Raw genomic sequence first — 25,564 nt, forward strand, 5'->3', positions numbered from 1 at the left:
CGCGACGGTGAAGGATGTGAAAGAGCCCCAAACAAAGTTTAGTAGCTTCAGCTGGAAGCGAAGTAGCTGCATCGATCCTTCTTACATATCTAGGCAACTCATAACTGCCTACTTGGGCAAGGTATGGGTCTAGTTTTCACTTTAGTCTGCTTCATCCTGTTGTGCAACCCCGGAATTGACTTTGAAATTGAGTTTAGCTAAAGCTGACCGAATCTAAGGTAGCTTCCCTTTATTTTGACATGCAATACTTTTGACGGTTTCCGTATGAATTAAGGAGATACGGGAAGGATCATCTCAGGAACAACCTTCTAGAAATCTTCAAACACTACATTCGATGGAGATGTTTGATTCATACACATACCCACACACACTCCAGCTATCTCCTCGGTGATTCAATTGTGGAGCGGGTAGGAGTTCATTCCGTCCGAAGAATTAGAAGGCTCGATATCGGTCCGTTGAGAACTAATACGGAAATTTATTACTCGACAGCACACGTGGAAGTCTTCTGGAAACTTATACTGCTGCTACCTTACTAGGTAGCTAGTTCAAGATGCCAGCCTTAGTCAGGTCCAATTCATTCATTTTCCCGGACCTCGACTTTACCCTACGCCGCCAGTTTAACAAACCTGGTTTTCGTCCGTACCAACGAGAAATTATACAAGCTGCACTAGACGGCAATGATGTTTTCGTTCAGGCAGCAACCTCGTTTGGAAAGAGTTTGTGCTTCCAACTTCCGGCCGTTGTAGATCAGGGCAGTGCGTTCCCCATATTCATCCCTTTTTCCTGATCCTTATTTCTTCAATCTTGTGTCTCCACACTTACGTTAGTGTACCATCTACTTACGTCGAATTATAGTCACTATCGTCGTCTCGCCATTATTGAGCCTTATGATAAATCAGGTAGAAGCTCTCCGGGCTGCCGATATCAACGCTAGCTCGCTCAATAGCAATACACCTCTAGCAGAAAAGGACCGCATTATGGGCGACCTCAAAACTGGCCACCCGCGGACTAGGCTACTCTATGTGACCCCGGAGCTTTGTGCCCAAGACCGCTTTCGGGATAGGTTGAGAGTAGTTTACGAACAGCGGGAACTTGCACGTATTGCTATTGATGAAGCCCATTGTATTTCAGAATGGGGCCACGACTTCCGTAAAGATTTCAAAAGACTAGCCTGGTTCCGCGAGTCCTTTCCGGATGTGCCTATCATGTGCTTGACAGCGACAGCAAACAGTCAAGTGCGCAATGACGTACTTACCACTCTTGGTTTAGATGCAAGCCCGGAAAGATTGAAATCCTTTACGATGACAGCTCACCGACCAAATCTCCATTTCGAGATTCGTTTTACACGTGATGAGGATGATCAACGATTGGAAGACTTTCTCGGGTGGATTCGTAGCGTATATGAACGCCGGGCAAAGGAATCGCGGAAAAGCGAGCTTACTGCATTAGGTGAGCGAGTTGAAAATATTCCAGGTATTATTTATACCATATCACGGGACGAATGCGAAAGCCTCGCGGCACAGCTCAGGCAAGAAGGAATTGGAGCACAGCCATTTCATGCCAAGCTATCCAAGGAGACCAAAGAGCGAACTCTTGCTAACTGGGTTTCGAATGAACCCGGATATGATATTATTGTAGCTACGACAGCGTTCGGTATGGGCATCGATAAGAACAACGTCCGCTTTGTCGTGCATTGGCGATTACCTAAATCCTTCGAGGGGTACTACCAGGAAGCTGGACGAGCCGGACGTGACGGGAATGCAGCATACTGTTTTCTCTATTACAGCCGAGAAGATAGAGACCGGGTTAGTAGTTTGATTGTACGAGATCGAATGAATGCGGGTTCGGGTTCTAGTTTCGAGGCGCGCGCTAGGAGCTTACAGGCACTGGCCGAATACTGCGAGAGCATAAATGCCTGTCGTCATAAGCTCATATGCAACTACTTTGGAGAGAATATCACGCCGGATTGCGACTATGCTTGTGATTGGCATAAAAATAGCGCAGATCTCCAGCGACGTTTCCTAAGAGGTCTAGCAAGCGAGGAATGGGTCAGCACTCAAAGAGAGGAAGGTCTGTATGAAGTCGATTGGGATGAATGAGTTATGAAGAATCGTGGTTGGTAGAACAGGACCGATTTATGTAGTATCTGTGTTGGTGTCTGACGGAATAGCGAACCGATATACGGATACTGATGGCACCTAAGGCAGGTCATCCTGCATCCGATGGCCATCCCTCCAATCGGCTGAGGCCAGACCCCGCATAACGTTTAACAACCCACCCGCAGCTCTTAAGCAAAGCTCCTCCTTATCCGAATATTTACATCCAGTTCTTTTCAAGAATTATCCTACAGCGTTACAATTCTGCGCTCAGCCGCTGCCAAGGCACAACTTAAGTCTCCGACGAGCGCTACCTCAGAATGTCGGCCCCGGCAACATCTTCTCCGAAAACATCGGTGCATGCTGCATCATCTAACTCGTCGGTCCCTGAAGTCCGGAACGCCGTCCCGTCAACTTCAGTTTCCGCTCCAGTCCCAGCTCCGAATAATGCAGCTGGCCCATCCAACAACGTGGGCTCACCGCACTTCTCGCCATCTTTTCAATCCACACGTCTACAACCATCCAGCTCCGCATCAGCATCCCGAAGCACCACGTCGCCTCCTACCACTACAACCGCAGCAGCGTCTGGCGCCGCCGGGGCCCAGCCTCACGTCACGATGGATCTAAATCCGACACTACCCTCCCGTGCGACGCAGCTGCATATTGATGAAGCACGAGCGGCCCTTGTAGCCTCCATGTCGAATATGCTAGACTCCGAACTACAATCGCGCGCCTCACTCCTCCACTCGAACGCTGCTGCACTAGCTAAGCAAGAGAAAGACGTAATAAAGGGGACCGAAGGGTTGCGCAAAGAAAACGATAAGCTCGAGAAACTCGCTCGCGATACAGAACGTAAGATCAAGGAGCTAGGCAACGTACAGAACTGGGCTGAGGTCTTGGAAAGGGACTTCTTAGTCCTGGAAGAAACGATGCGCTTAGTAAGGGAGGGCAGCGGGAGCGACGATGAGAGTTGTAGTGAGTGTAGTAGGAGCAGTTGGTCTGGGAGTTATAGCGCTGATGATAGCAGGGTGGGGAGTCGTCGAGGGAGCGTGACGGGCGACGATGATGCGAAGAGAACGAACCACTTAGGCACGAATGGAAACGCAACCGTTAATGACGGTGCGAAAAGCGCTGCCTATGCAGAAGAACGCACGAACGTTACCGTGGACAAAGAAGTCTCCGCCAGTATTAGCGAAGCTATGGCTACATCGCTACATGAACCCCTAGAGTCTTTGTCGCTAGGTGCGACTGCGACGGAGTCTCAGGGGAGCTCGGTCAAGGGCAAAGAGCCAGCAACTGAGGACAGCGGGATAGAGTTTGATACTACACCCGAGACCGTATCTTTTGGATCGACTCAACCGGCGGATATTCCCCTACCGGATGACTTCGACGATGATTTAATCTATGAGAGCCCCAGTCCTTTTCCAGCAGAAGAACAACAATGAAATTGATCCCTGGGAGGAATTATTGTTATGGTTCAAAGCTAAGGAGGCTTTTGGCTAATGGATTTTTGGCGGCTAGGGCGTCATGGTCGGGTGGGCGGACTTCTCCAGCAACGCATTTGATGATTGGCTTGCATGCCACTGTTCTAATAACATAATTAATTGTTCATGAGATCATGAAGAGTCGGGACACCTAGGAGAGGCACTAGGTTCCGAAGTAGATATTCGAGCATAGATGGACTTTAATGTGTTTATGATTAGCATTTGACAGTATACTAAGTACCTAGATTCTGACCGAATGTATCGGACACCATTATTCGTATACTGCCTTAAATCCTTCTAAGTCTTTTTTTCTTTCATGTCTCTAATCTCGTGTACTCGCTTTGTTTATATCTAGAAGCAATCATATAATGCCTAATGTATGGCAGAACATTATCCCCCATTCATTAAATGCACCGTCGTAAGCCTCAAGCCTGGATAACCTATAGCAGACCCGGAAGCATGACGTACCGCTTCCTCTTGTATTTGTCACCGAACTGCTCGCGGTAAGCCTTCTCTTTTCCTCGGCCCCAGGTGTACATATAGTATGAACCGATAATAATCGAGAGCAACATCGACGGGCTGCGGGTAACCATGATGATACCAACCCAAGCGATGATTTCAAACATGTAATTCGGGCACGTGACGATACTGAAACCGTGGCCTTTGGGAATCTTCCGCGCGGTCTCACCGGGCTTGCGCAGGCGCGTGAGGTAATAGTGTACATCGAAATTCGCCAACTCGCCGAACGCGAATAACGCCAGACCGATATAAGTCACCAACGTGGGTTCCTCAGCCCAAGCAGCAAGCGAGAAGGGAGCGTAGATCTCGAGACCGGCGAGGAAACCCGCGGTCGCCCAGTAGTAGAATGAGTTACGGAATATGTACGCGAAGGGCATCGTGTTCACGGAGAATTTGTGCAGGAACAAGACTTCGAGCTCGCGCTTGGCGAAGTGTGCCATGGTTATGGCGAAGGATACTTGCTGCGTGTAGGAGAGGGCGCCGTCGACGCGTGCATAGGGGAGGTGGTTTTTAAGGAGGGGGTATACGGCTGGGTAGATGTAGTTACGGAGGCCGAGGAAGAGGGGGTGGAAGAGGAGGGGTCCGATGTATTCGGTTGCGTATACGAGTTTCCAGCTAATTTGAGGGCCTTTGGTGGTTTGTTAGTCTGGTTTGTCTATCTATGTGGTTGGATATGGGAGAGGATGATATCGTACCGAGGTCCTTAACGAGTAGCTCTCCACGCTTGATAACCTCTGGCTGGTCCCGGACTAAGGACTTCTTGTCCTTGAAAGTCTTGTTGGAGACAGGGTCGAAGATACCGATACGATTGTAATCGGATACCTTGGCGGCGCGGGCAACGGCCTTCTTCGCATCTTCGATGGTGGCATCGTTGGGTAACTCAATGGTAGTCGGTAACGCCTTGAGGCCCTTTCGAGACCGATTGGTGACTTTTAGGGTCAAGCCAGCCATCTCGTCAAACAGATTGACTGTGGCCTATACCCAAGTTCGTCTCAATTGGGGGGATAGAAACAAGAATCAATATATCTTGTTAGAGACGAATGGTAGGGAAAGTAAAGAAAGTAAATAACTGTTTAGAAGATTTGTGGGAAATTTGTTGGGGGGCTCCAGCTGCATTGCTCCATTAGAGCTGAGCTACACACACTATTTGAAGGCTAATGGATTGGATGTCGTAGGTACTTTTTTTTATTTTATTTATTTTTCTTCCCCCATAGATAAGATTACAAATACAACGCTGAACGTTACAGTTAATTGATGTACCTTTGTATTTGCCGAAATTCGAACGTCATATACCTAGGTATCATACGAGAAGGGCAACAATATCTTTTTTAAAATAAAGTAGCTACCCCTGAAAATGACGAATAATTGATGTTGGCCATCCTTCTGGAAGGGCCATTCGATCCAGGTACCTACTACGCAATACCCCAAGCGTAGTACCGAGGCAGTGGACACAGCTTCCAATTGTCCGTTCGAAGCTTAGATAGCGCCTCGATTACGTGATTATACTAGCACTATTCTATTTATGATGTATGTATTTATGAGTTAGAGCCCCTCCAAGTAACACCAACCTCATCGTTCGACAGCTCCAACACCTTACCTTACTTCACCTTCCTTCACTTATAACAAGTTTAACCAACTTAAGTCTTTCCTCTTTTTTATATACTAGTATTTAAGAATAATTGACAATAAATACCTCCACGATCCCTATGAAAACGTACCGTGCTCCAATATGCCTCCGCCCAATACTCCGGAAGAAGGGCTAGTAGGAGCTACTACCGCCACCCTCGCTCTCCGGCCATTAATGGGCAACGAGTCTCCCGCCAACGCCCTAGATCTCCGAGCTCTCGAGTACGAAGGCAACGTTGACGAGAACCTCATATGTCCAATTTGTCGAGTGCCTTTCGTATCCCCCGTAATTACGACATGTGACCACGTCTTCTGCCATAAATGCATTGTCCAAGCTCACGCCCTAAATCCCGTTTGTCCGGTCGATCGACTTCCATTGCGGCTTGTTTCCGGAACACGACCAGCACCTAAGATTATCCACAACCAACTGGATAACTTAAACGTTAGATGTCCGAATAGCCCACGCGGATGCGATCTTATAGTCACCCGATCACTAGTCGAAAACCACGTCGCTCGATATTGTGATAAAACACTTGTACCTTGTCCTCGCCCTGCCTGCGATGAGACAGTAGTGAGGAAGGATGTCAATAAGGGATGTCTCCACTACGAAGTAAAATGTGAATATTGTGAGAAAGTGAAGCAAAAGGCGGATCTAGAAGAACACCAGAACACCGAATGCCCGAATCGAAAAACAGAATGTGCGCTATGCAAGGCTGAATACGTGCGGCATAAGAAAGATGAACACTTGAAGGAATGCCCCGAGGCACAGACTCCTTGCAAGTTTGCGCCCTTCGGCTGCATACAAGAAGTGAAGCGCAAGCAGCTAGATGAGCATACCTTGATATGCGCATACCGGGTTGTTGGGCCAGTAGGCGAGCAGCTTGCAGAATTGCGAGCTGAGCTTGCTGGTTTGCAGGAGAAAGACAGATTGAAAGATAGACGAATCAAATTCCTCGAGGCTCGCGGGTTTCCTATGCCTGCCGCGAGTTCGCCCGACCCTATATCGGATATTACCTTACCGGAAACAGCGCCAGCCCATGAAGAGAGAGCACCCTACGAGTCACGAGATCAATATTTCTTATCCCTATTCGAAACTATGGAATCCAAAGTTGAGCGACTATCTTCCGCGCTCAATGAAGTTGAAGGCCGACATTCAATGATGCTCTTCAACGAGAGCTCGTTAATCAAAGACCAGCTCACGGAAATCCGAAGCACTATGGGTGTTCTCGGAATGCACGTGAGATGGCTTATGAACTTCCGACTACAGGAACGGGGAAGGGTCGGGACTACCTCGCCTGGCATGTCGGGATCATTTTCTAATACCCAAGAAAATCATAGCGACTCAAATTTACCCCGGCGCCTTAGTGAGGGCATACGAGAACATCCACCACGACTATAATGTATCATGGCTACAATTACCTACCAGCCATCCATGAATGATGATTTTCCTTTTCGAGGTTCCCTGGTGCATTTATGAACACAGGAGCGGCTCGCCCATTTTTGTGGAACGATCACAGGTGATCTTTGGTTGGTCTAATGGACCTCCATTTAGAATTAGTACGACTCAGTAAAAAGGGCGTGTTACACAATTTTCTATCTTGGATGAGGATACTGTGCGAATACGAACTGTATTAATATGCATGTCTCGGCGTTTCGCACCCTAGGCTTTCCATCCCGTTCTCATATCCTGCGCCAAATTAGCCCCCGCGTCATCAAGACAATGCCCAAAAACGCCGCCGTTATACACAAACATCGGGGAACGGACTTTTACTTCCCGAGTATGTCCGCCTTAACATCCTCAACAGAAGGTCCGCTCTATTTCTCCGACTCCGAAACCTTTCCGGAAGTCCACAGACCCTTCAAGATATCCCAGTATCGCACAATGTCTCGGATGACGAAATAAGCGAGGACCCAAGGGAGGGTGGACCATGTAACAACGGCCAGCAAATCAGAAATTTCAATGGCGCATAATGTGACTAGATCGACGATGGCGAATAGGTGGGAAAGGAATGGTGGGATGCCGCCGAAGAAGTTGTTGAAGGAGGCGAAGACTATGTTGTTTGCCACTTCGAAGAGGAAGGCTAGGATGAGCTTGACGAGGCTGGTGAATACTATGATGATAATGGCGGTCGCTACGACTACGGGGGTAGATAGTGTGGGAGGCATTTTGGTAAAGTCTCGCTTGGTTTCTTGTCGGGCTACTGGTGAGTTTGGGTCGACGTGTTTTTAGGCTATGGCGTTGTACAATGGTATGGGTAAGGTATTTATGGAAAAGACTGAATGGGAACAGGACTCGGTAGCATGGATAGGTATTATATGATTACGAATGCGAATGATAGCATATTTTTGAACTTCTGCAATATTTTTAGTGATATTGTTTTTACTCTGAATCACATTCGGTCTAATAATGGGAGGTGAGTGACTTGTGTCGTTTTGCACAAGATGGGATGTAGGGTTCCCTTCCCTCTAGCAAACATGATGAAGGGTTCTCCAGAGTACCTAAAGCCTTAATAGGATTGATGTAACCTGCGAAAGGGCTATTTATTAATCCAATGGGTACCTAGGTAAGCAAGCGACCTAATATCATCGCTGCGTCTATGTTGGTAAAACACCAAACTACGCTTAATAGTGCCGCATCGATTCACGCACATATCTATCATGGCTGGTCGTGGAATATCTGGGGTCGTCCATATGGTTGTCGCAATCGTATAGCTCTATATTTCCGTGCTCTCTCGTCTCCCGTGAGTTCCCGTGGAGTCCTTACCACTTCCATCGTTGCTTCGGGTGGTCTATTGTACCTCTTCCACAGAATGACATTGGACCTATTTTCATGGCCTAAGCCCCAGCCAACGAAGTCCGGATGATATGGATCGAATAATGGCCGAAGATTCTCGAATTTATCTTGGAGTCGCGAACGATGACGCGGTTCGACGGGTGCAGCCAGCTTCATAATCCAGTTTATGACTGGTTTTAAGATATGGCTCTGATCTGAGAACCAGAATGAAGCCAAATCCACTAGGCCGATAGTATTGCTGCGACGATTAACACGGGAGATTTGCCCTCTAGCAGGCACAACGTATACATCGTTATCTAGTTTTCTGAAATGTATATCCTCCGCTACACGTCTTGACTCAGGCGCTAAAAATCCCGAATTGAAGTGAGACTTGTAAAAATTCCCACGTAGTGGGGACCCATTTTCCATCTCGCTCAACTCAACAGTGAATCTTGGATTTGCACCGTAAAATAGCAAGAATGCGATGACTGCCAATTGTGGTGGATTATGAATACACCATGATTGGAGCATAGCATGAAATGCAGGCCCCCAGTCAAGGGCTGTCCCGTAGTGAGACGAAGTGTCATGGCTGAAAAGAACTTCGAGGGTTTTGAACTCTCGTTTCCATACGTCTAGCGACCCTATTCCGGAATCTTGAATTGATATATCCTTTAGCCACGCAGAAATGTAGCAGCTTATTAACTCGGGCCCCACAGGTTGTCTTGGAAGTAAGGAAGATAGGTACTCGTAGAGGCCGAATTGGGCGCTCGCTAACACAACGATATTTTCTGGGTCACAATGTATCATGTCCGTATGAATAAATTTCAACGTGCATCTACCGACCAGACACCTTCTTAGGTTGATAGATGCCCGGTAAATAGCGTCAAGGAATCCATAAAAGCGCGAAGTAGCTCTACGCTGGGGTATTGCAACATACTGCAGAACTATCAACTCTATATCATCTTTCAATGATTGATTGTAGGAGTGGTGAAAAATCTGACGAAAGTTCTTGCGGATATTCATCGTATTGGGCTCCCAGAGAGTTAATTCATCATATGACTGGTTGTAAGTAGGCTGGAAATAGCATCTAGGTAGAGAGATGCTCTTTAGTCGAGCCAGGTATGTTTGGCAATATGCGTCAAAGGGATCGAGGCCGGCCAACACATGGCGATTCTCTGTTGGAAAAATTGGCTTTCTAGAAACTCTGCGACTGATCGATGTATAAGGTGAACTACATCTCCTAACACACCTCCTAGAACTTTGAACCGGTCGCGAGGTCGGCGTAATTCAATAAGCCCCTTGCATACACCATACACCCGTTTCGTAGCCCTTTCTAGTCTCTCGCTATTCTCTTTTGCTGTGAAAAATTTGACGGGTAGGTCCATGGCAAAATCCCTGTTCGCTGTGTATTCCTCGAGGAATGAATATTGTGTAAGAAAAACTTGAATATCATATAGGCTAGACCAACGAGCTAGAGAGAGCATGCTATAGGCCAATAGTTGGTTATGACGTGGAACAGGTTCTAGTATTTGTTGTAGCACTATAATAGAAAACGTTAATACTGTTTCTGGTCACTTTATAAAACTGGTAGGCAAGTCGCTGTGGATTTAGAGGGTTACTTACTAGGTTCAAGCTCAGTTGGAAGAGACGAGATAACTTTCATTATGTCGCTCATCCGATCGCCATTCGCCAACCCATTCTCGATGTAGCGAAGAATAGGCAATACCCATAAGAAGACACCATCTGATTCCTGAACAATTTCTTCTATTAGATGACTAACTATGTCTACGTTTAGATGCAGTTTTCTATAATCATCGTCGCTGGCTAAAGCGTCAAGACACATTTCGTGAAGTCGGTTCTCGCCGACTCGCCTGATGTCAGAAGTTGTGAGGTCCTGTAAGCGAAAAGTAGGACAGTCTTTCAGAGCATTCTGAAAGATAGGCCATTCGCGACTAGATACACAGAGCTTTACGTTCTGTGTTGCATTGGCCCACGCAAGGAGCTTCCGAAGAAAACTCGCGTGATCCCCCTCGAATTCATCAAGTCCATCTAAAAAGAACGCGAATTTATAGCCTTCATAAGTCTGTTTGGCATTCAGAAGCCTTTCGAATGCCGGCTGGCACTCATGATTCTCCACATAGATTTTTTCTCTGTGTATAGATGCTTCCCACTGTGCCGGAAATACGAGGGGGATCAAACTGGCACATTCTGAGAGGAGACAGTGTAATAATGCTCGGATGAGTCCGTTGATGCTTTTTTGAAGAGGAGAACCTGGCTTCCAGAAGAAGAATTTGCCCAAGGCGAGTGTCTTTCCGCCCGCCTAGGCATTCAAGTAGATTTTAGTTTGTATGTGCCTCACGATGTACTTCATTAAGGTTGACTTGCCCGACCCTGGCTTTCCCGAAATATAAAATATGCCAGACCCATGTTTCAACCAACCGATAAAGCTATCACGAGCTTCGGATAGTCTATCCCATAATTGATGGCGCGCTTCCACCTCATCATCGTTCCTACTGTGTTCATCCTCGGCCTCATCATAGCCAGTATCGTCATCAATCGCCGACGGTATGTGTGGTGGATCCTCAACTAATTCCGCAGATACATCTCCGGTTGGCGGTGAGGGCTTTAATTAATTGTCCGGTAGAGGATCGTTCGCGAATGACGCAAGGCTCACACCGTCGTCGGAGCCAACGTCTTCAATGGCACGCGTAAAACCTCTGGTCGTACAGGAGTACTCTGAGGTTGACATAGAGCACTCTGAATGGGCACAACCCGCGTACTCTGAATCGGCATAATACGAGCGCCCTGAATAGGTATAATCCGAGTGCTCTGAACCGGCATAAACCCACCCCGGCGTTGGGTAGTAGCTGCGAGGAGGCGTCCTGGTTATAACCCGTTGAGTTCTCCGAATCGGGATAGCCCGCCCGGTCTTTAGGTAGACGCTCTGGCTCGCACGGTGACTATTATGGACTACCACGACTCGGCTGGGTTTGCTTCTTCGCATCGGTTTCGGGTTATCGGTTCCTTTACCATTATCAATAGAGACGCTACGAGTATCTGTGTTTTCGAAAATCCAGTCGAATGTTTTTTTATGCGCTTCCTCGATATCTTCAAATCTCTCGTTCATCAACTCAAACCGTAGAGCATCTATGATACGAGCCTGTCGAACTTTGAGGACAGCGTCATCGGAAAGCCGAAGCAACGATCGTATCTGGTCCAACGCTTCTGGACTAAGGCACGTAACATTGCTACCGAGACGCAAAGATTCAAGGTTCCTGTTAAGTGACCGTAAGTCGTCTCCGCTGGCTTGACCGTGTACGATAAGCCTATCGAGCCGTTTTAGCGATTCGGATCTACGATAAATTCGAGTTAGAAATTTCTAAGACTCGACAGGATGCGTAGAGTAATGTGTCTTACTTGAATGAGTTTAGGAGCTCTAGGCTTAGCTGTTGCCTGTAATGGTCCAATTTCACCTCCAGCTCAGCCTTTTGACTCGTCTTCCACCGAGTACGTATGGTAGCCAGTAAGATGTCGCTTGGATTTCGAGTTTTTGGCTTTTAGTTCATCAAGCAGCTCAGTGAGTTCAGCCGATACGTCCTGACATCCGGCAGCGACTTCAAATAGGGAGTGCTCTTGTTTTGAGAGAAAAGCAACTGGCTTGGCTGCTAATAGGCTATCAGCAAGTTGTCGGAGTTGTTGTGTCATAAGAGCCAAATTGGCATTTGATGAAGTGGTCCCGGAAGCCGAGTCATATGTCCTTTGCCGTGGAAATTAACTTATAGCCAAAGTCTAGGAAAGTGATGGTGTTGCCCGCGAGCCCAATTGCCGCGAACGGATCCATATCGTCGACAGCTATGTCGTGCCCGCTTTGAGGAAGAGAATGGAAGGAGGGAAAAGAATCGGGCAAATGAATATTCTAGTATCTTTAGCACAGCCTTGTTTCTCCCCGCAGACGGTCAGAGCCTTCATATACGGACCCCATGCGCCCCAATCCTTACTATCCAATTACAGTCTGCCTTGGGTAGCCATCGTGCACGTACCTAGGCAGACGTATGAGAAATAATTATTGTGCTTTTGGTGTCGTATAGAGCTTAAAATCAGGAAGTCTACGCTTCCTTGGATACGTAGTACTTGAATAATCATTTTATTTTTTTCTATTGACTTCTGCCTGAGTATCCCTGCCCTAATCAGTTATATATCAAGAGCCGTAGTAATCCCAAAGATAATTGTACTCGTCGCATTTATCATAGTAAGGTTGAATTGCTTTCTATTCTACCTCTTGATGGATTTCAACAGCGATGTGATTCTCGTCCTTTTGCTTAGACCGACCCGGTAGGGCACTTTGGGTTGTGAAGACGTGGGCGTAGGTTTCGGCGTTGAGCTGCCCTTCTCCTGAGTTTTAGGTGGGAGCTTCTGATCGGTTGATGATTCAGCATTGGGTGTCGTAGACACACCCTTGGTTGATATAGATCCCCGCGACGGTGTTCTAGAATTATTACTAATTTCTTCCAACGGTGATGCATCTTCGGTCTCATCCTCATCTGCTATCTCGCTTATTTCCTCTTGCTTCCGGGCCTGCTTCTTAGGCTTTGGCTTCTCGGTTGCTTCGACTTGCTCCGGTGCGGCCTCTACGCGGGTCTTGGACGTAGAATGAGGCTCAGGCTCAGGCTCGGGTTGAGGTTCAGGAGCTGCAGCCGTTTCGGATTTCGCCTGGTCTGACTTTCGAGGCCGACCTCTTTTCTTCTTAGACTTCCCTGGCTCAACTTGCGCGTCCGAATCCTTAGTAGTAGAAACGCGCTCCTGAGTAGGAATTTGGTTTTCAATGGGCTGTTCGACTTCGGTAACTGGTTCGGCTGCGGGCTGCTTTTTCTTTCGTCCACGCTTCTTTGGTTGAGGAGTCGGCTGCGCCTCTTGCGGGGGTTCGGGCACACTAATGGGGGCGGGTGGCGGTTCCGTCGAGGGTATTTCAAGAGCCTGCTCTTCGGCTTGGTGCACCTCTTCTGTTGGGAGCTCCTCAACTGGATTAGGGATGAGTTCAATATTCTCACCGCCTTCAAGCGGATTAGGTGAATTAGGTATTTGATCATTGCGGCGCCTCCGTTTATGGCTATCCCGACGCCGATTAGAAGGTTTTGGGTCGCTAGAATTTATCCGCGCCAGCTCATCTTCTTCATCCTGCATGCTCTTCTGGCTCTGCTTCCGCTTTTTACCGGATGGGCTCATCGTTGTGTGGCCTTTGGTAAGATCTTGGTCCTCATATATCACTTCTTGGGTATCGATATATGTCGTCTCTGTTGTTCCTCCTTCAATGTATTCGTCCTCGGCCGCGATTGCAGCAGGAGAAGAATTAATCTAAAGTTCTATTAGTTTCCGGAACATTCAGCTATGCAGATATACTTACGCTAATAACACCAGGACTACCATTAGCCTGGAACTCAAGAGCAGATTCTCTTTCCCACGGAAGTGGCCCTCCTGATGAAGAAGCATATCTGCTCGGTGTTGAATAAGCAATAGTAGTCATCCCACTTGATTTCTGATTGGCAATAGACCCGTAGAGGTTAGAATACCCATTTTGCGGCGCGCTAGTCTGCTGATACTCGAGTCTTTGCATGGTAGTGAGGTTGCCTTGGGGGACGTAAAAGTTCGTCACAGCCTCGGTCTCCTGTATCGCGGGGCCAAGAATCGAGAGCCTCCTTCGTTTTGTCGCGGGCAGAGGGGACTGTTCAACCTCATCAATTGCAGCAGACATCCCATCACGCGCGGGTGACTCCTGGGTAGCCCCTTCCACTGCAAGGCCTTCTCGCATGAAGATCTCAGCCGTAGCAGAGCTTCCCAAAGTTTTGGAATTTCGCCTTTTCTTTCCGTACGACTTTTCCTTCTTCCCCTTCGAACTCTTCGCACTCCTCGGAGCAGACACACCCTCGGCACTACTAGGCACATCCCACTCCCCAGGCGCGCTTTTCCTCGGCGTCGTAATACTAGTCGCATCATCACTCAAAAGCGACATTCGATTCCCCAGTTTACTCATCCCATCCGGCGAAGTAACATTCGTGCCCGAAGAAGCACCAACCCTCTTCCGTTTCCCCTGAGCCGGAAGTGACACATCACCACTACTCCCACTCGCCTTCTGGCTCTGACGCACAATCTGCTCAATAAGCCTAGATTGGTCGACAGCCCTATTCTGCTGCTCATCATGCACACCAGCGAAGAACGATTGGTCCGTAGTACCAGACGTCCGATTATTCGCGTCGCTCGATGGCCTATGTTGCGGACTCAACGGCTCTACCTCCGGAACCCCCGTTTCTTCTCTGGCGGGACTCAACGCATTCAGATTATCGCCGTCATCTTCATCGTCGGAGTCGGCAATTACCCGGCGAGGCACCATGATCCACTAGACGCGTCGGAACGCGTCTTATCGTAGTATTATGGAGATATCGTAAAAAACCCCATCAAATATTTCTATAAAGTAAATATTTTAATTATGGGTCGTCTTATTAAAAGAGATGAAAACTTAAAGTGTATTTTCGCCGTAAAGTTTGAGTTTGAACCCAATGACGGCATACATGTACCTGGGTATGTACCCGGTGAGTTCGATGTGTGTCGTACAGCACATGCTTAGTAAGAATTTACGGATGTGGGGTCAACACCGCGTGCTAATAGCATTGGCAACACTGTGATCTCACTGTGTAACCACACCTACGGCATGTAAGGTTTTATTTATATTACTAAAGTACTTAAGTACTCATACAACAGATTGCGGCCCAGATACATCACTTCAATAAGATATCATAAAAAAGTATATACTGCTTAATTGACGACTAAGACCACAGTAGGATCTTAGGGTCATGTTTGGTATTTATTCTGCTTCGCAAAGAGTATACAATCGAATGGGGCCGATGCCCCAAAATGTAGGCCGTAGGACAGCCGAATTACTAACGCCATCTAAAGTGTGGCTTTCTTAAACTGCAATGTCGGGCTGCTAGCCCCTGATCCTTCTTCTCTTATTACCATCTCCTGCTAGCTCATCCACATCGTCATCAGCCGTGTTCGTCTCGCCACCTGCCACGCTCATGCTACGGCTGGCTGATGGTGGAACTCCTGTCGGCGGAGGTGCGTTTCGCTCTACTTCATTGCGTAAGTCACTCAGCAGCTTCTCAACCTCACTGAACATGCTACGAGTATCTTTGACAACCCCGTTCTCATCTACTTCGTAGCCTCGGTAGTCTTCTCCGTCGCCTTCCACACTAGAGAGTCTGTTTGCTCTTAAGAATGAAGGCCCAAAGCCACGGTAAGGATCCGGGTTGTACATGATAGCATTCGCAAACATATGAACCAACTCTCTTTCCAGCTGCGCGATGTTTATTATACCTCGCGGTGGCACGAGATCCACTGATATCGGTATCCAGACGTTCGTAGCGCTCGGATCAACATCAGCCATTGTTGCTACCGCTGCTGCCGCTGCTTTGGATCCTGCCGTAATAGCCTTCTGTATACCCTTGAGGTCTTGAGGCCGAAGCACGATTTCGAAGTAACCGGGAGCCGTCTTTGGCTTCACAGGATGCGCAAACATATTGGCGTGGCGGTGGCTGATAATTTGATCCAACGCGGATTGGCTAATTTTGTTGAACGAGCGTGTCCATAGAACGTGACTAGCTGGAGTCGGCGGTGCCCGATTTGGAGGGCTTTCTTGGCGCTTCCGCTTGTTAGACGGCTGGCTCGGCCCGGATGTGACCTGGCTAGGTACACTCTCGTCCGCTGTAGCCGCATCACCGATATCTTCAAGAGCCCGAGGAGTTGCCTCTTCATTCTTAATGTTGCTCCCCAAGAGATCCGGTTCCGCTGGTGTTTCTTCCGAGAGTGCTAAAGGACTTGTCTTCTGAGAAGCGCGAGGTGGCCGACCACGAGGCCGACTAGCTACTCCATCGGTCTTCTGTGCGGGTTTTCGTACATCCTTCTTGCCATTGCTTTCAGGCGAGGTTTTTGGTAATTGGGCTGTCTGGGGAGGTGGACTAATAGGTTCGAAAACCGGACTTTGGGTCTCAAAATAACTAGTTACATCCTCCATTCGCGGCGTCGCAGGTGTTGGTGTTGACGTCCACTTAGTACCATGACCCCTTATAATATGAGGCGAAACTGCCAGTGGTGTTTGTGGTTGAATCGCTGAAGATGGGCGCATAAGTTGAGGGGGCATAGAGGCCGGGGTCTGTAAGGGAGGCACCCGGGGGCGCTGAATGGGATCGCTAGCACCAGTTGGCTGGACTTGTTGATTGTATGGTGAATTATACAACCTCGAAGCTGGTTGCGCCTGGCTTTGCTGAGGCGCTGATGGGGCTGGAATAGGAGTCTCGGAGATGTGAGACCGACCAGAGCCAGGTGTCTGTCCCCATTGCGTTGACGGCAAAGGCGGCTTTGACGGGCTCGCGGCTGAGTGCGTAGTTGGTATTGTAATTGGCGGTCGGATGGGTGTTTGAGTCGGCGCATGTTGGCCTTGATGTTGAGGATAGGGACTAGGTCCTGCGCTGGGTCCTGCACTAGGTCCTGGAGAGCTGGCTATAGGAACAGAAGCTGGACGCCGCTGGTGTGCTTGCTGCCCTGTACCATCTGGAGCCGTATTTAATGGCAAAGATTGGAGGGACGGTGGTATTTGACCAGTACTCTGTGGTGGTAAAAGTACTGAAGGAGATGCTGGCGCGGAGGTTTGTACTGAAGGGCGATGTTGTGGAGGATGATATTGTCCGGGGGTTTGCCTTCCACTGGCGTAATTTTGGGGTAACTGAGGAGGTACGGTTTGAGGTTGAGAAGGATATGTTGGAGGCCTGGCCACCCCCGTGCCGTAAGGAGGGCGAGGTGATGGGATAGGTGTTTGATGAGGTGGTTGGTGTTGTATCGGTGGTTGCGGCGGAGGATGTTGTTGATGCGGAGACTGGTGAGGAGGTAGATGCGAGAGCTGCGGAGAAGGTTGAGGCGAGGGTTGATGGGGAGGTTGATATGGGGGTTCCCATTTCAAAGCAGGAGCTGGCGTAGGAGTAGCAGTGGGAGTATGGGGTTGGTTGGATTGTACCGGGGCAGGACTTCGGCCTTTCAGCGCAACATCAGGTCGTTGTAAGCCGTCCGTAACAGGCGGCTGTGGTGTAGTTGAGTGTTGACGCGCAGGGTATCCATGAGCGGTTTGTGGATGTTGAAGAACGGGAGTTGCGCCGCTTATCGGTCGAGCTGGTTCTTGTGGCCTATTATCGGGTGCGGTAATACGCGTTTCGCTCGGGGGTCGGGTAGATGGGGGTAAAGGCGAGGGAATCGGATGTGTAGGTTTCCTCTCTTGTAATGGCTGGGGTGTTTGAGGTGGTCCAACTCTTCTCTCGGCAGCAGGTGCTCTAGATGGTACTGGGACTGGAGTTGGTGTGGGTGTCGGTACTGGTGCTGGCGCTGACACAACCGCTGGTGTTGGTGCCGGTATTGGCGTTTGCGTTTGCGTTTGCGATGGCGCTATTCGGCCTGCCGGCTTCGGAGGTGCTGTCTCGTTGACAGCCGGTGCTCCGTTCTTGGTCGAGTCCGCACGCCGCTCTTGATTGAGTCTTTCATCCCATTCGCCCCGTTCGATTTCAGCAAGCTCACGTTGAAGCTCATCAAATCGCCTTTCGTCCTCCCTGATTTCTCTGATAAGACCATCGCGAAATCTTGTGTAGAGCTTGTCTACTAGAATTGAGAGTTTATCCGGTTCATCCTGATAACTGACCAGTGGGGGACTCTGAAGTTTCCTCTTCCTAGAATTCGGTGACAACGTGGCGGTGTTCTTTTCTACGGGAACTTCGACAGGCTTCTTCTCTTCCTTGCGCTCTTCCCGGAGCAGGTGTAGGGCAAAGCCCTGAAGAGATTCAGGACTCAATCGGTCGGCATCGTACTCGGCTTGTTCGTATATTAAAGGTGTTTTCTTGAGGGTGTCGGAGATGTGACCGAAGGTGCCTATGACAAGGCCTTTCGAGAAGTTCTTGTTGAGCTCTTGGAATAAAGCAAATGCTTCGAGAGGGGTGTATGTAGTCGGATTACGATTCATGCCCCAGAATCCACCTCGGCCGTGGTCGAGGGGACCGTCGCGTCGCTGTATGAGGTGAATCGGCGCCACGATCTAGTGTCACGGTCAGCATACCTGAAAGGACCCTCCTCGGGCCATTCCGGGCAGGAAAAAGCGAGTTTGACGCGTACTAAAATGGTTCAGGGTGATCGCAGAAGCCTATTAAGACTATTCCGACCACTTTAATGGCGGAATGGCGACGATTAAGGTCTATTTTCGATGAGGCTATTCGCGATGAATATTTTTCACGGGTTCCTTGTCGTTGCAATGAATCACGTGATTAGCACATAGATTCTGTAATCCGCGGACAGTAGGCTATGGTAGGTGTATGATTCGTTTGATGGATCGGCGAATGTTGCCAGATTGATGGTTGCAAGGTGGAAATGCGGGATCAAACAATTGTGTTAGCGTGTGTGGTCCGTGCCCTTCCGCGGTATCCTATTAAGATAACATATCTAGGTACTTAGATACATCCTAGCCTAACCTAAAAGCTGACATGAAAGCTCCTTCTTCCTATCACTATTATTCCTACGGGACAATGTATTCTCTAATTAAACTCAGAATAACCATGTTGACACCCACAACATAACGTTCGAACCAGCCTAACCTCCCACCTAACGGCGTAGATACATCATCTGCAGTCAACTCGTATTGTACGGAAGGGACAATCTAAGCAATAGCTATTGTCTATTCCACACTAGCACCGCAAGTACTCTCTTAGGCACATCCCAATATTCAGCTACAATTGACCTCTAATTTATACAAATGACATCGATACCCTGCTCTATCTCTCATGTGAACATTACACACGATCTAGATAGCGCACGTGCTTGGCCTCGAAGATAACTCATGATAGACTGTAGGTTGCGATAGTGATAAGCTAGTTGATGTCATAAGGATCGAGGCCGTCAACCGAAGGAATAATATAGATCGCATTTCTATAGGTGATAGGTATTATTTCTGGTGATGCAGCATACGTGATCTCTCTTGTATAAATTATAGCACATGTGAATGGAGCACGCTTTCTACCTAACGAAATATAATATCCGCAAATAAGAAGATTCCTAACCCAAATAAGTAAATACAATATGAAAATGTCGACTTGAGGGAAAGGAAAGGGGCGCTATGTGGCCCAGTCTAACTTCCCGCGCGTCTAAGCACTCATTATGCAAATGAGCTACTCCACCTAATTGCTCTGAGGTGCCTTAACCGATGGATAACATTTACGTAGTATGTTGAATAATACGACCCCCCTCGAACATTATTGATGTTCCTGCGAGAATAAGGGGCTTGTTACAAGCTCCAGCTGTCAATTACGAAAACTAAATGCATGAAAGCAAGGGAGATTAGGTCTGTTACTCGGAAAAGGTCAAAGTGCCCAGGTGGTATTAGCTAAATTGGATTGATGCCAGTGCTAATTCATGCAAGCGCTATGTAAGCCGTAACTTTATGCAAGTTATCATCACTCCATCGTCAACTAAAGGTAAGATACATCGTAACTGCCATATGTATCTTGATTATTAGCGGAAACTTTGCATGATGGGTTACCAATATTGAAGAAACAAGGATAGACCAAGTAGAATAATACGATGCTATAAGATAATGGCACCCGATTATTCCAATTCGGATCATCGCCGTCGAACTCAAATAAATGCATGGGACAATTTTATCTAGTGATGAGATCGTCTTGAGATCATCCCAAAAAGCAGTTAGATGCCAAGGCAATTATTACCCACCTAACTGGTAGGAAGTAACTACAACTTTCAGTGAGTTAAATCCATCAAAATTGTCAAGTTTCATCAGCTCAAGGTTGAAATAGAATTTATACCCAATTCAATCAATTTGTAAACCGAAGAAATATTCTCCCTCCCATCGATCTATTCCCACGGGAGATTACCAGCGTCCTTTTTTTCATGCAAGTGTGTTTCGGTTGTTGAGTGTCCAAGACGGTTAGGTTAGGTGTGTATTTATTTAAGTCAGGTACCGGGAAAGGCTCGAGTGTCCACTGGTTCGTTCGCCTGACCCTTACACCCCCTCTCCTTTTTTTCATTCGGTCCCTTTAAACTGCCTAGGTATTAACGTATTAACGGTCATCAGCTCACTGTACCTTGCCCAGGCCTGCTCAGTAGGACACAGGACACATCCCAATCCATCCCGATTTCTCCTAACGACCCGCCTTTCATTCCCTCCCCCCACCGCCAACTCCCAGTGCTCTACCAATAATAATAATACCACCAGCTCCCCCTCTAACTCCAGGTCGTTAGCACCTTTTCCAATATCCCCCCCAAACTAGACGATTTCTACAATTTCCCACTGCTTCTTCTACAGCTTCTGCATCAGTTTCCCTTAACGCCCATGTACGAGGACAGCACCAACTTTTTGCCCAAGATGAACCCGACCGACGAGGAACTCGACCGCGACTGGAAGCCCAATGGCCGCCGCCCGCAATCGTGAGTTTCTCACCGATGTCTAATTATCTTTCCACCCTTTTCTGCGTCGCAACAGAGTTGGGGTGAAGATAACAAGACAATGCATATCTTATTCATGAACAATGAGGAAAGAGTTAATATTTATTCCCTTTGCAGCACAATCGCCCGCTCCTTTAGCCAGGAGTTGATGGATATCTTCCGTATCGAAAACAGCCTAGCCGACCTAGACGAGCAGATTGACAAGCGGTATGGCTTACCCATATTGTCCTATTCCGTATGGCTTGGGGGTAGGCACTAATGCTGAGCTTTGCGCCGTTTAGGAAACAACAAGTTACGACCGGTCAATCTGAATTAGAAGCCCTCGAGGCCAGAATCAAGGAAATGGAGGAACGACTTAAGAAGCAGCAACCGGGAACGGGTGGTCTCAGCCCGCGGGCTCAACGGCAAGCCCTCAACGATGCCTTCGAGAAGAAGGCATCAGTAGAAAAAGACCTCGCACAGCAGCAACAGCAGCAGAGGTCACGACCAGGTACAGCGAAACAGGTCCAACAAGCACCTGCACATGGGGGAGCTATGCCTCCGACTCCTACAGCCAGTGAAGGTGAATACGTATTTGTCAAACATAGCTCCTCTGGTGACGGCGGTGCCGATTCTCGAATTATTACTGACTATGTCTTCGTTTCTAAAGATGGTGGCGACCGCGACAACTAAGTCGGCAGTTTACTTTGATTTTTAACGACACTTTCCCCGCCCACGCGCCCCCCTTAGCCGAGATAACGAAGTGGTTCTACGCTCTGAATTTTCAATCCAACCCGCCCCTCTTCGAGTCCGATAAAAGAGGAAACACGTAATGATCGACAACAATCAACCTAGCCCAGCCGAACTTGGACAACCATCGAGGGTTTCAGCTGATTTGTGTTTGGATACCCCGTCGGACGGTGTCAACTCTTTACCTCGGCTCTAGGATTCAACACGCGAGCCTTGTACCATTTCGATATTTTTCGTCGGAAACAGGGGGCTAATGTCCACAAGTCAAATTTCTTGGAATTATTTCACGAAACGGTTTTTTACAGCCTTAAGATATCCTCTCGTTTTGGAGAAAAGACGTGACTACTACATTTTCCCCTGTCCGTCCGGCGTTGAAGGCGTCCCATCTTCCTTTTCTCGAGTTCTCATCTTTAGGAACCCTTTTTACAAGTAACATCATGAATGAAGAGGAGGCGGTTTTGTAAGGCAATTACTACTTGGGGTTGATAGTAATGGACGAGGCGTGCGAGAAGAGCCGCTCGTCATCCCACACATTTTAGCATGGCATTGGGAGGGGAGTGTGAGGCCGCTGCCGGGAGTGGACGGCGTGAAGCAAAGGGGAGCCCCCTTCATAGATTATGGATGCATACGTATCTCATCGGTCGATGAGTTTATCATTGTACATACCTGACTCTTATCATTCGGGGAATCATTGCTAATGCATCCTGGATAAACATACCTATACCTTGCTCGCCTCCTACTTTTCGTCTAATGATTCTTATAATACTTTAGCTAGATAATGTCTATTTCATGTCGTAGCGGCGCATTGGCTGCGCCGTAGACATCTGGGTAGGTAGATAGGTAAGAGCAATCATCAAAACTACCTAGGTATTTAATATAGTAATGCCGTTGCGCAACGTTACACTAAGAGAACTCAATTAATATTAGTGTCTAGTATAAATTGCATCAAAACTTTAAACATCGCGACGCCTAAAAACGAGGCATGAACCTTTTTTTTTTTGTCCAAGGACGATTATACTTAAATTACTACGATAAGCAAACATCGCAAACACCACCCAAATTAAAGACGGAGCAGAAGAACAAATCACAATACCGAAACGATGTTCTTAAAATCAAACATAAAAAGCAATAATTTTGACTACCTTATAAACGAAACCGAAGTTACAGGCAGTATTTTGTGGGATCAAGTCCGTGATTATTACCACAATCCATCTCATCCACCTATGCTGACCAAAAAGAAGGCGCAGATACATACATGAATAAGTACGCGAGTAGACATTTTAATCTCGAGGTTTGGATTATGGCAGCAAAGATACCGACCGAACTGAAACACCTCTCATACCACGCGGCAGAATGCAGTATCGCAATAAAGGGACCCCTTACTCGTTAAACCTTCACCACCGGCAGACCCCACGGTTGGGTTTCCGGGTTTCTCTTCTTCAGATTGGTGTCCAAGTTGGGCTTAGAAGCAAAGCCAAAGCGTTCGTTTCCTATGTCGAAGACGGCGAATCCGCTCTTGAGAAACACATCGCCGAAAATACTAGGGGTCCCAGAGATGTAGCCAGAGGACTGTATACCAGCATAGCACATCCCTTCACTAGCGAGTGCATAGATGAAATACTTCCCAGGTATTGAGCCCATAATTTTGCCTCCCGCGTCGTCACTAATCTCGAAGATGAAATCCGGTGGGGTCGAATTGCAAGGTAAATGAAAGCCCAAATCCGCATACGAATAGTTGGCACCGGGAACGTTGTCGAAGTACGTCTTAACCGCTTCATCTGGTGCAAGCAGCAGCGTAGAACCAGTGTCGACAATGACCTCTCGTGCTTCATTGAATTCATACTTGGTACTAATCCCTTCGATGCCAAAGCCTGACTGTGTGACACCCCAGAATCCCTCCGAGTTATTGATATTGACGTATTGGATATCCGAATCGTGTAATTGGTCGTTGATATATCCAAAGTTGAAAGAGCCGTCACTGCTGTTGTGACGTAAGTCGACAGTGAACAGAGGCTGGCTCAATACCTGAGGTAGGAGGTCGAGGAGGGTTTTCTGTCTCGGTGTCGTCTCAGCGATAGATGGCCAAGCCAACCCCACAATACCTGAGTCGTACGAGGATTCTGTGAACATCTCCGATACCGACGTGGCTGATTCAATCGTCATATCGGGAATTGAAAGGTCGCCAAAGGCGAGTGTGTCCTTATAGCAGATGCCGCGCGAGGTGGAATAGTCACCGTAAAGCATAGACCAGGAGCAGTTCTTGATTGATTGGGATGTGGATGATTTGCTGGGATCCCAAAGAGTCTGACCATCCACCATTTTCTTATCTGTGTCGGTCGAGAAAACCCAGCTGCAACAGTTATCAGTCTACGGTGCTAAATAAAAACAAAACAGATATAGAGGGTTACCATACGTGTCAGACGATGCAGTATCAAGGTCCAAGGATAATTGTTGCGGAGGGGTGCCAATGCTAACGGGGGTCATGAAGACAAGATCACCGTCGTGCGAAGTGGCCGGAGCTGATGAACTTCCTAGTGTTATTGTCAGCAGGGAATCTACAAATCAAAAATAGCATCAGCATCGTTTTAATTACCACCATCAGCAACGGCGGCCTTCTCTTTGGTGGCAGTCTTGTGGGTATCGACAACATCCTGCAAACCGTCGGGGATATTGAGCTTGTGCTTCTTCAGAATCTTGAGGTAGTCGCTGGGACCGTGTCGAGGGGCGTCGGCGTCGTGGGACACGCCAACAGAGAAAGTGTTAGTCTTGCTACCTCGCGGGTGCAAGGCCGGCGACGAAGTGACGACGGCAAAGAGAGAGAAATAAAAGGCCAGTGCCGCTAGGGCACTGGAAAAGTATGCCATAATGACTGACTGACCGTTTTGGTGGACGAATGGCGGAACTTTGATGAAATTAGAAGAGATAGGGAAGAAGTTGAAAAGGGAGAAATTATCTCTTAAGAAAGAGAAAAGAGAGGCGGGGTTTATATCAAAAGGAGTGGATGCGGGAGTGAGTGACCTAAGAGTTACCTAGGTGGCAGTCGCGTTTGGTTTATCTAACTACAATAATAAGGTATGAACGTGTTCTGATGTGATGGTATAATTTTGTGGGAGATATTAAGTACCTGCTTCATGTAAGGAAGGGGTGCCTACCCGCTCTAGCATGTACGTATGTACCTCTCTCAACATACGCGACTTATGGTGTATCCAAGGTACAAATTCAGTGTACGAATCAAGCAGCGGTTACCTGAAGGCAGTTGCTTTCTAAGTGCTGTAGGGGCGGACGGGATATCCTTGTGAGCATGCGCAGGTTTGGGCGAGTGCTCCCAGCTACCGTCAACTTTAAATCTCAAGTGGAAAGCTACACGAAATCGGATTTGTCGACGATCTTGCCAAGCCGGGTATCCGCAGCTTCTCTTTGGATTGAAGGACCCGTTGGAGCCGTGTGATCTTGCGTAACTGCATGTATGCACATGTACGTACTTACGTGTACCGTCGGTAAAATATGGATGGAAGCAGATTCGCAAACAAATCAACAAACGGACCAATACTTACGTGGATTTGAGATCTCACTGTTTATTAATCTTCCGAAGCCTACTAGCAATTACACTTAATTTTTATATTTATATGAATCTATGTAATTTACCCTACCGCTCTAGTACGGGTCTACCCGGTTTCATCATGTCGGCTTTGAGTAGCTACACATGTAAGGAGGCATGGTTAGGGGCTGACGGGAATCAGCTCAGCTCTCCCTTGTTCTCCTTTTTCACTTTAAAATAAGGCCACCTAGCTTGGTTATGC

General features: G+C 47.9%; 10 protein-coding genes across 10 annotated transcripts; 3 read left to right on the forward strand and 7 right to left on the reverse strand.

Moving 5' to 3' along the window:
- The first annotated feature begins 402 nt into the window (after positions 1-402).
- Positions 403-2,258, forward strand: F4822DRAFT_253328 (ATP-dependent DNA helicase). Its single transcript, XM_051454479.1, has 2 exons — positions 403-755; positions 856-2,258. The coding sequence occupies exons 1-2, from the start codon at positions 551-553 to the stop codon at positions 2,097-2,099; spliced, it is 1,449 nt and encodes a 482-aa protein (XP_051314461.1). The 5' UTR covers positions 403-550; the 3' UTR covers positions 2,100-2,258.
- F4822DRAFT_253409 (uncharacterized protein) lies at positions 2,259-3,781 on the forward strand. Its single transcript, XM_051454481.1, has one exon. The coding sequence runs from the start codon at positions 2,417-2,419 to the stop codon at positions 3,539-3,541; it is 1,125 nt and encodes a 374-aa protein (XP_051314462.1). The 5' UTR covers positions 2,259-2,416; the 3' UTR covers positions 3,542-3,781.
- Positions 3,782-3,783: 2 nt separating this feature from the next.
- On the reverse strand, positions 3,784-5,678 carry F4822DRAFT_403564 (3-oxo-5-alpha-steroid 4-dehydrogenase-domain-containing protein). The gene is made up of 2 exons (XM_051458130.1): positions 4,795-5,678; positions 3,784-4,727 (listed from the first exon to the last, which is right to left on the reverse strand). The coding sequence occupies exons 1-2, from the start codon at positions 5,048-5,050 to the stop codon at positions 4,021-4,023; spliced, it is 963 nt and encodes a 320-aa protein (XP_051314463.1). The 5' UTR covers positions 5,051-5,678; the 3' UTR covers positions 3,784-4,020.
- Positions 5,679-7,315: 1,637 nt separating this feature from the next.
- F4822DRAFT_253398 (uncharacterized protein) lies at positions 7,316-8,097 on the reverse strand. The gene has a single exon (XM_051454480.1). The coding sequence runs from the start codon at positions 7,889-7,891 to the stop codon at positions 7,541-7,543; it is 351 nt and encodes a 116-aa protein (XP_051314464.1). The 5' UTR covers positions 7,892-8,097; the 3' UTR covers positions 7,316-7,540.
- Positions 8,098-8,099: 2 nt separating this feature from the next.
- On the reverse strand, positions 8,100-9,472 carry F4822DRAFT_403568 (uncharacterized protein). The gene has a single exon (XM_051458131.1). The coding sequence runs from the start codon at positions 9,303-9,305 to the stop codon at positions 8,382-8,384; it is 924 nt and encodes a 307-aa protein (XP_051314465.1). The 5' UTR covers positions 9,306-9,472; the 3' UTR covers positions 8,100-8,381.
- An 8-nt stretch (positions 9,473-9,480) lies between these two features.
- Positions 9,481-12,203, reverse strand: F4822DRAFT_443533 (uncharacterized protein; the record flags this gene model as incomplete). Its single annotated transcript, XM_051463127.1, has 6 exons — positions 9,481-10,038; positions 10,122-10,818; positions 10,858-11,121; positions 11,173-11,851; positions 11,916-11,951; positions 12,010-12,203. The coding sequence occupies 6 exons, from the start codon at positions 12,201-12,203 to the stop codon at positions 9,605-9,607; spliced, it is 2,304 nt and encodes a 767-aa protein (XP_051314466.1). The 3' UTR covers positions 9,481-9,604.
- Positions 12,204-12,473: 270 nt separating this feature from the next.
- Positions 12,474-15,059, reverse strand: F4822DRAFT_403572 (uncharacterized protein). Its single transcript, XM_051458132.1, has 2 exons — positions 13,900-15,059; positions 12,474-13,850 (listed from the first exon to the last, which is right to left on the reverse strand). The coding sequence occupies exons 1-2, from the start codon at positions 14,881-14,883 to the stop codon at positions 12,771-12,773; spliced, it is 2,064 nt and encodes a 687-aa protein (XP_051314467.1). The 5' UTR covers positions 14,884-15,059; the 3' UTR covers positions 12,474-12,770.
- Positions 15,060-15,258: 199 nt separating this feature from the next.
- On the reverse strand, positions 15,259-19,070 carry F4822DRAFT_403575 (uncharacterized protein). The gene is made up of 2 exons (XM_051458133.1): positions 18,699-19,070; positions 15,259-18,621 (listed from the first exon to the last, which is right to left on the reverse strand). Exon 2 carries the CDS (start codon positions 18,547-18,549, stop codon positions 15,478-15,480), a length of 3,072 nt encoding a protein of 1,023 aa, XP_051314468.1. The 5' UTR covers positions 18,550-18,621; positions 18,699-19,070; the 3' UTR covers positions 15,259-15,477.
- Positions 19,071-20,418: 1,348 nt separating this feature from the next.
- F4822DRAFT_253465 (uncharacterized protein) lies at positions 20,419-21,862 on the forward strand. Its single transcript, XM_051454482.1, has 4 exons — positions 20,419-20,521; positions 20,832-21,017; positions 21,153-21,242; positions 21,317-21,862. Exons 2-4 carry the CDS (start codon positions 20,923-20,925, stop codon positions 21,705-21,707), a joined length of 576 nt encoding a protein of 191 aa, XP_051314469.1. The 5' UTR covers positions 20,419-20,521; positions 20,832-20,922; the 3' UTR covers positions 21,708-21,862.
- An 893-nt stretch (positions 21,863-22,755) lies between these two features.
- On the reverse strand, positions 22,756-25,329 carry F4822DRAFT_403595 (acid protease). Its single transcript, XM_051458134.1, has 3 exons — positions 24,358-25,329; positions 24,178-24,295; positions 22,756-24,114 (listed from the first exon to the last, which is right to left on the reverse strand). The coding sequence occupies exons 1-3, from the start codon at positions 24,626-24,628 to the stop codon at positions 23,151-23,153; spliced, it is 1,353 nt and encodes a 450-aa protein (XP_051314470.1). The 5' UTR covers positions 24,629-25,329; the 3' UTR covers positions 22,756-23,150.
- Positions 25,330-25,564: the final 235 nt, after the last annotated feature.

This window comes from Hypoxylon trugodes (assembly GCF_022578975.1).
Source record: "Hypoxylon trugodes strain CBS 135444 unplaced genomic scaffold F4822scaffold_5, whole genome shotgun sequence".
Classification (NCBI taxonomy): Eukaryota; Fungi; Ascomycota; class Sordariomycetes; order Xylariales; family Hypoxylaceae; genus Hypoxylon; species Hypoxylon trugodes.

What these genes read in the sequence shown, in the direction of transcription:
- F4822DRAFT_403564 (XM_051458130.1), bottom strand. Translation starts at nt 5,050, where the DNA reads ATGGCTGGCTTGACCCTAAAAGTCACCAATCGGTCTCGAAAGGGCCTC. An exon ending in GCTACTCGTTAAGGACCTCG is followed by an intron (nt 4,728 to 4,794) that starts GTACGATATCAT and finishes AAACCACCAAAG; the next exon opens with GCCCTCAAATTAGCTGGAAA.
- F4822DRAFT_253409 (XM_051454481.1), top strand. Translation starts at nt 2,417, where the DNA reads ATGTCGGCCCCGGCAACATCTTCTCCGAAAACATCGGTGCATGCTGCA.
- F4822DRAFT_253465 (XM_051454482.1), top strand. Translation starts at nt 20,923, where the DNA reads ATGTACGAGGACAGCACCAACTTTTTGCCCAAGATGAACCCGACCGAC. An exon ending in AATGGCCGCCGCCCGCAATC is followed by an intron (nt 21,018 to 21,152) that starts GTGAGTTTCTCA and finishes TTCCCTTTGCAG; the next exon opens with CACAATCGCCCGCTCCTTTA. An exon ending in GACGAGCAGATTGACAAGCG is followed by an intron (nt 21,243 to 21,316) that starts GTATGGCTTACC and finishes TGCGCCGTTTAG; the next exon opens with GAAACAACAAGTTACGACCG.
- F4822DRAFT_403572 (XM_051458132.1), bottom strand. Translation starts at nt 14,883, where the DNA reads ATGGTGCCTCGCCGGGTAATTGCCGACTCCGACGATGAAGATGACGGC. An exon ending in GTAGTCCTGGTGTTATTAGC is followed by an intron (nt 13,851 to 13,899) that starts GTAAGTATATCT and finishes ATAGAACTTTAG; the next exon opens with ATTAATTCTTCTCCTGCTGC.
- F4822DRAFT_253328 (XM_051454479.1), top strand. Translation starts at nt 551, where the DNA reads ATGCCAGCCTTAGTCAGGTCCAATTCATTCATTTTCCCGGACCTCGAC. An exon ending in GGCCGTTGTAGATCAGGGCA is followed by an intron (nt 756 to 855) that starts GTGCGTTCCCCA and finishes GTCGAATTATAG; the next exon opens with TCACTATCGTCGTCTCGCCA.
- F4822DRAFT_403568 (XM_051458131.1), bottom strand. Translation starts at nt 9,305, where the DNA reads ATGATACATTGTGACCCAGAAAATATCGTTGTGTTAGCGAGCGCCCAA.
- F4822DRAFT_403575 (XM_051458133.1), bottom strand. Translation starts at nt 18,549, where the DNA reads ATGAATCGTAATCCGACTACATACACCCCTCTCGAAGCATTTGCTTTA.
- F4822DRAFT_403595 (XM_051458134.1), bottom strand. Translation starts at nt 24,628, where the DNA reads ATGGCATACTTTTCCAGTGCCCTAGCGGCACTGGCCTTTTATTTCTCT. An exon ending in GGCCGCCGTTGCTGATGGTG is followed by an intron (nt 24,296 to 24,357) that starts GTAATTAAAACG and finishes CAATAACACTAG; the next exon opens with GAAGTTCATCAGCTCCGGCC. An exon ending in GATACTGCATCGTCTGACAC is followed by an intron (nt 24,115 to 24,177) that starts GTATGGTAACCC and finishes TAACTGTTGCAG; the next exon opens with CTGGGTTTTCTCGACCGACA.
- F4822DRAFT_253398 (XM_051454480.1), bottom strand. Translation starts at nt 7,891, where the DNA reads ATGCCTCCCACACTATCTACCCCCGTAGTCGTAGCGACCGCCATTATC.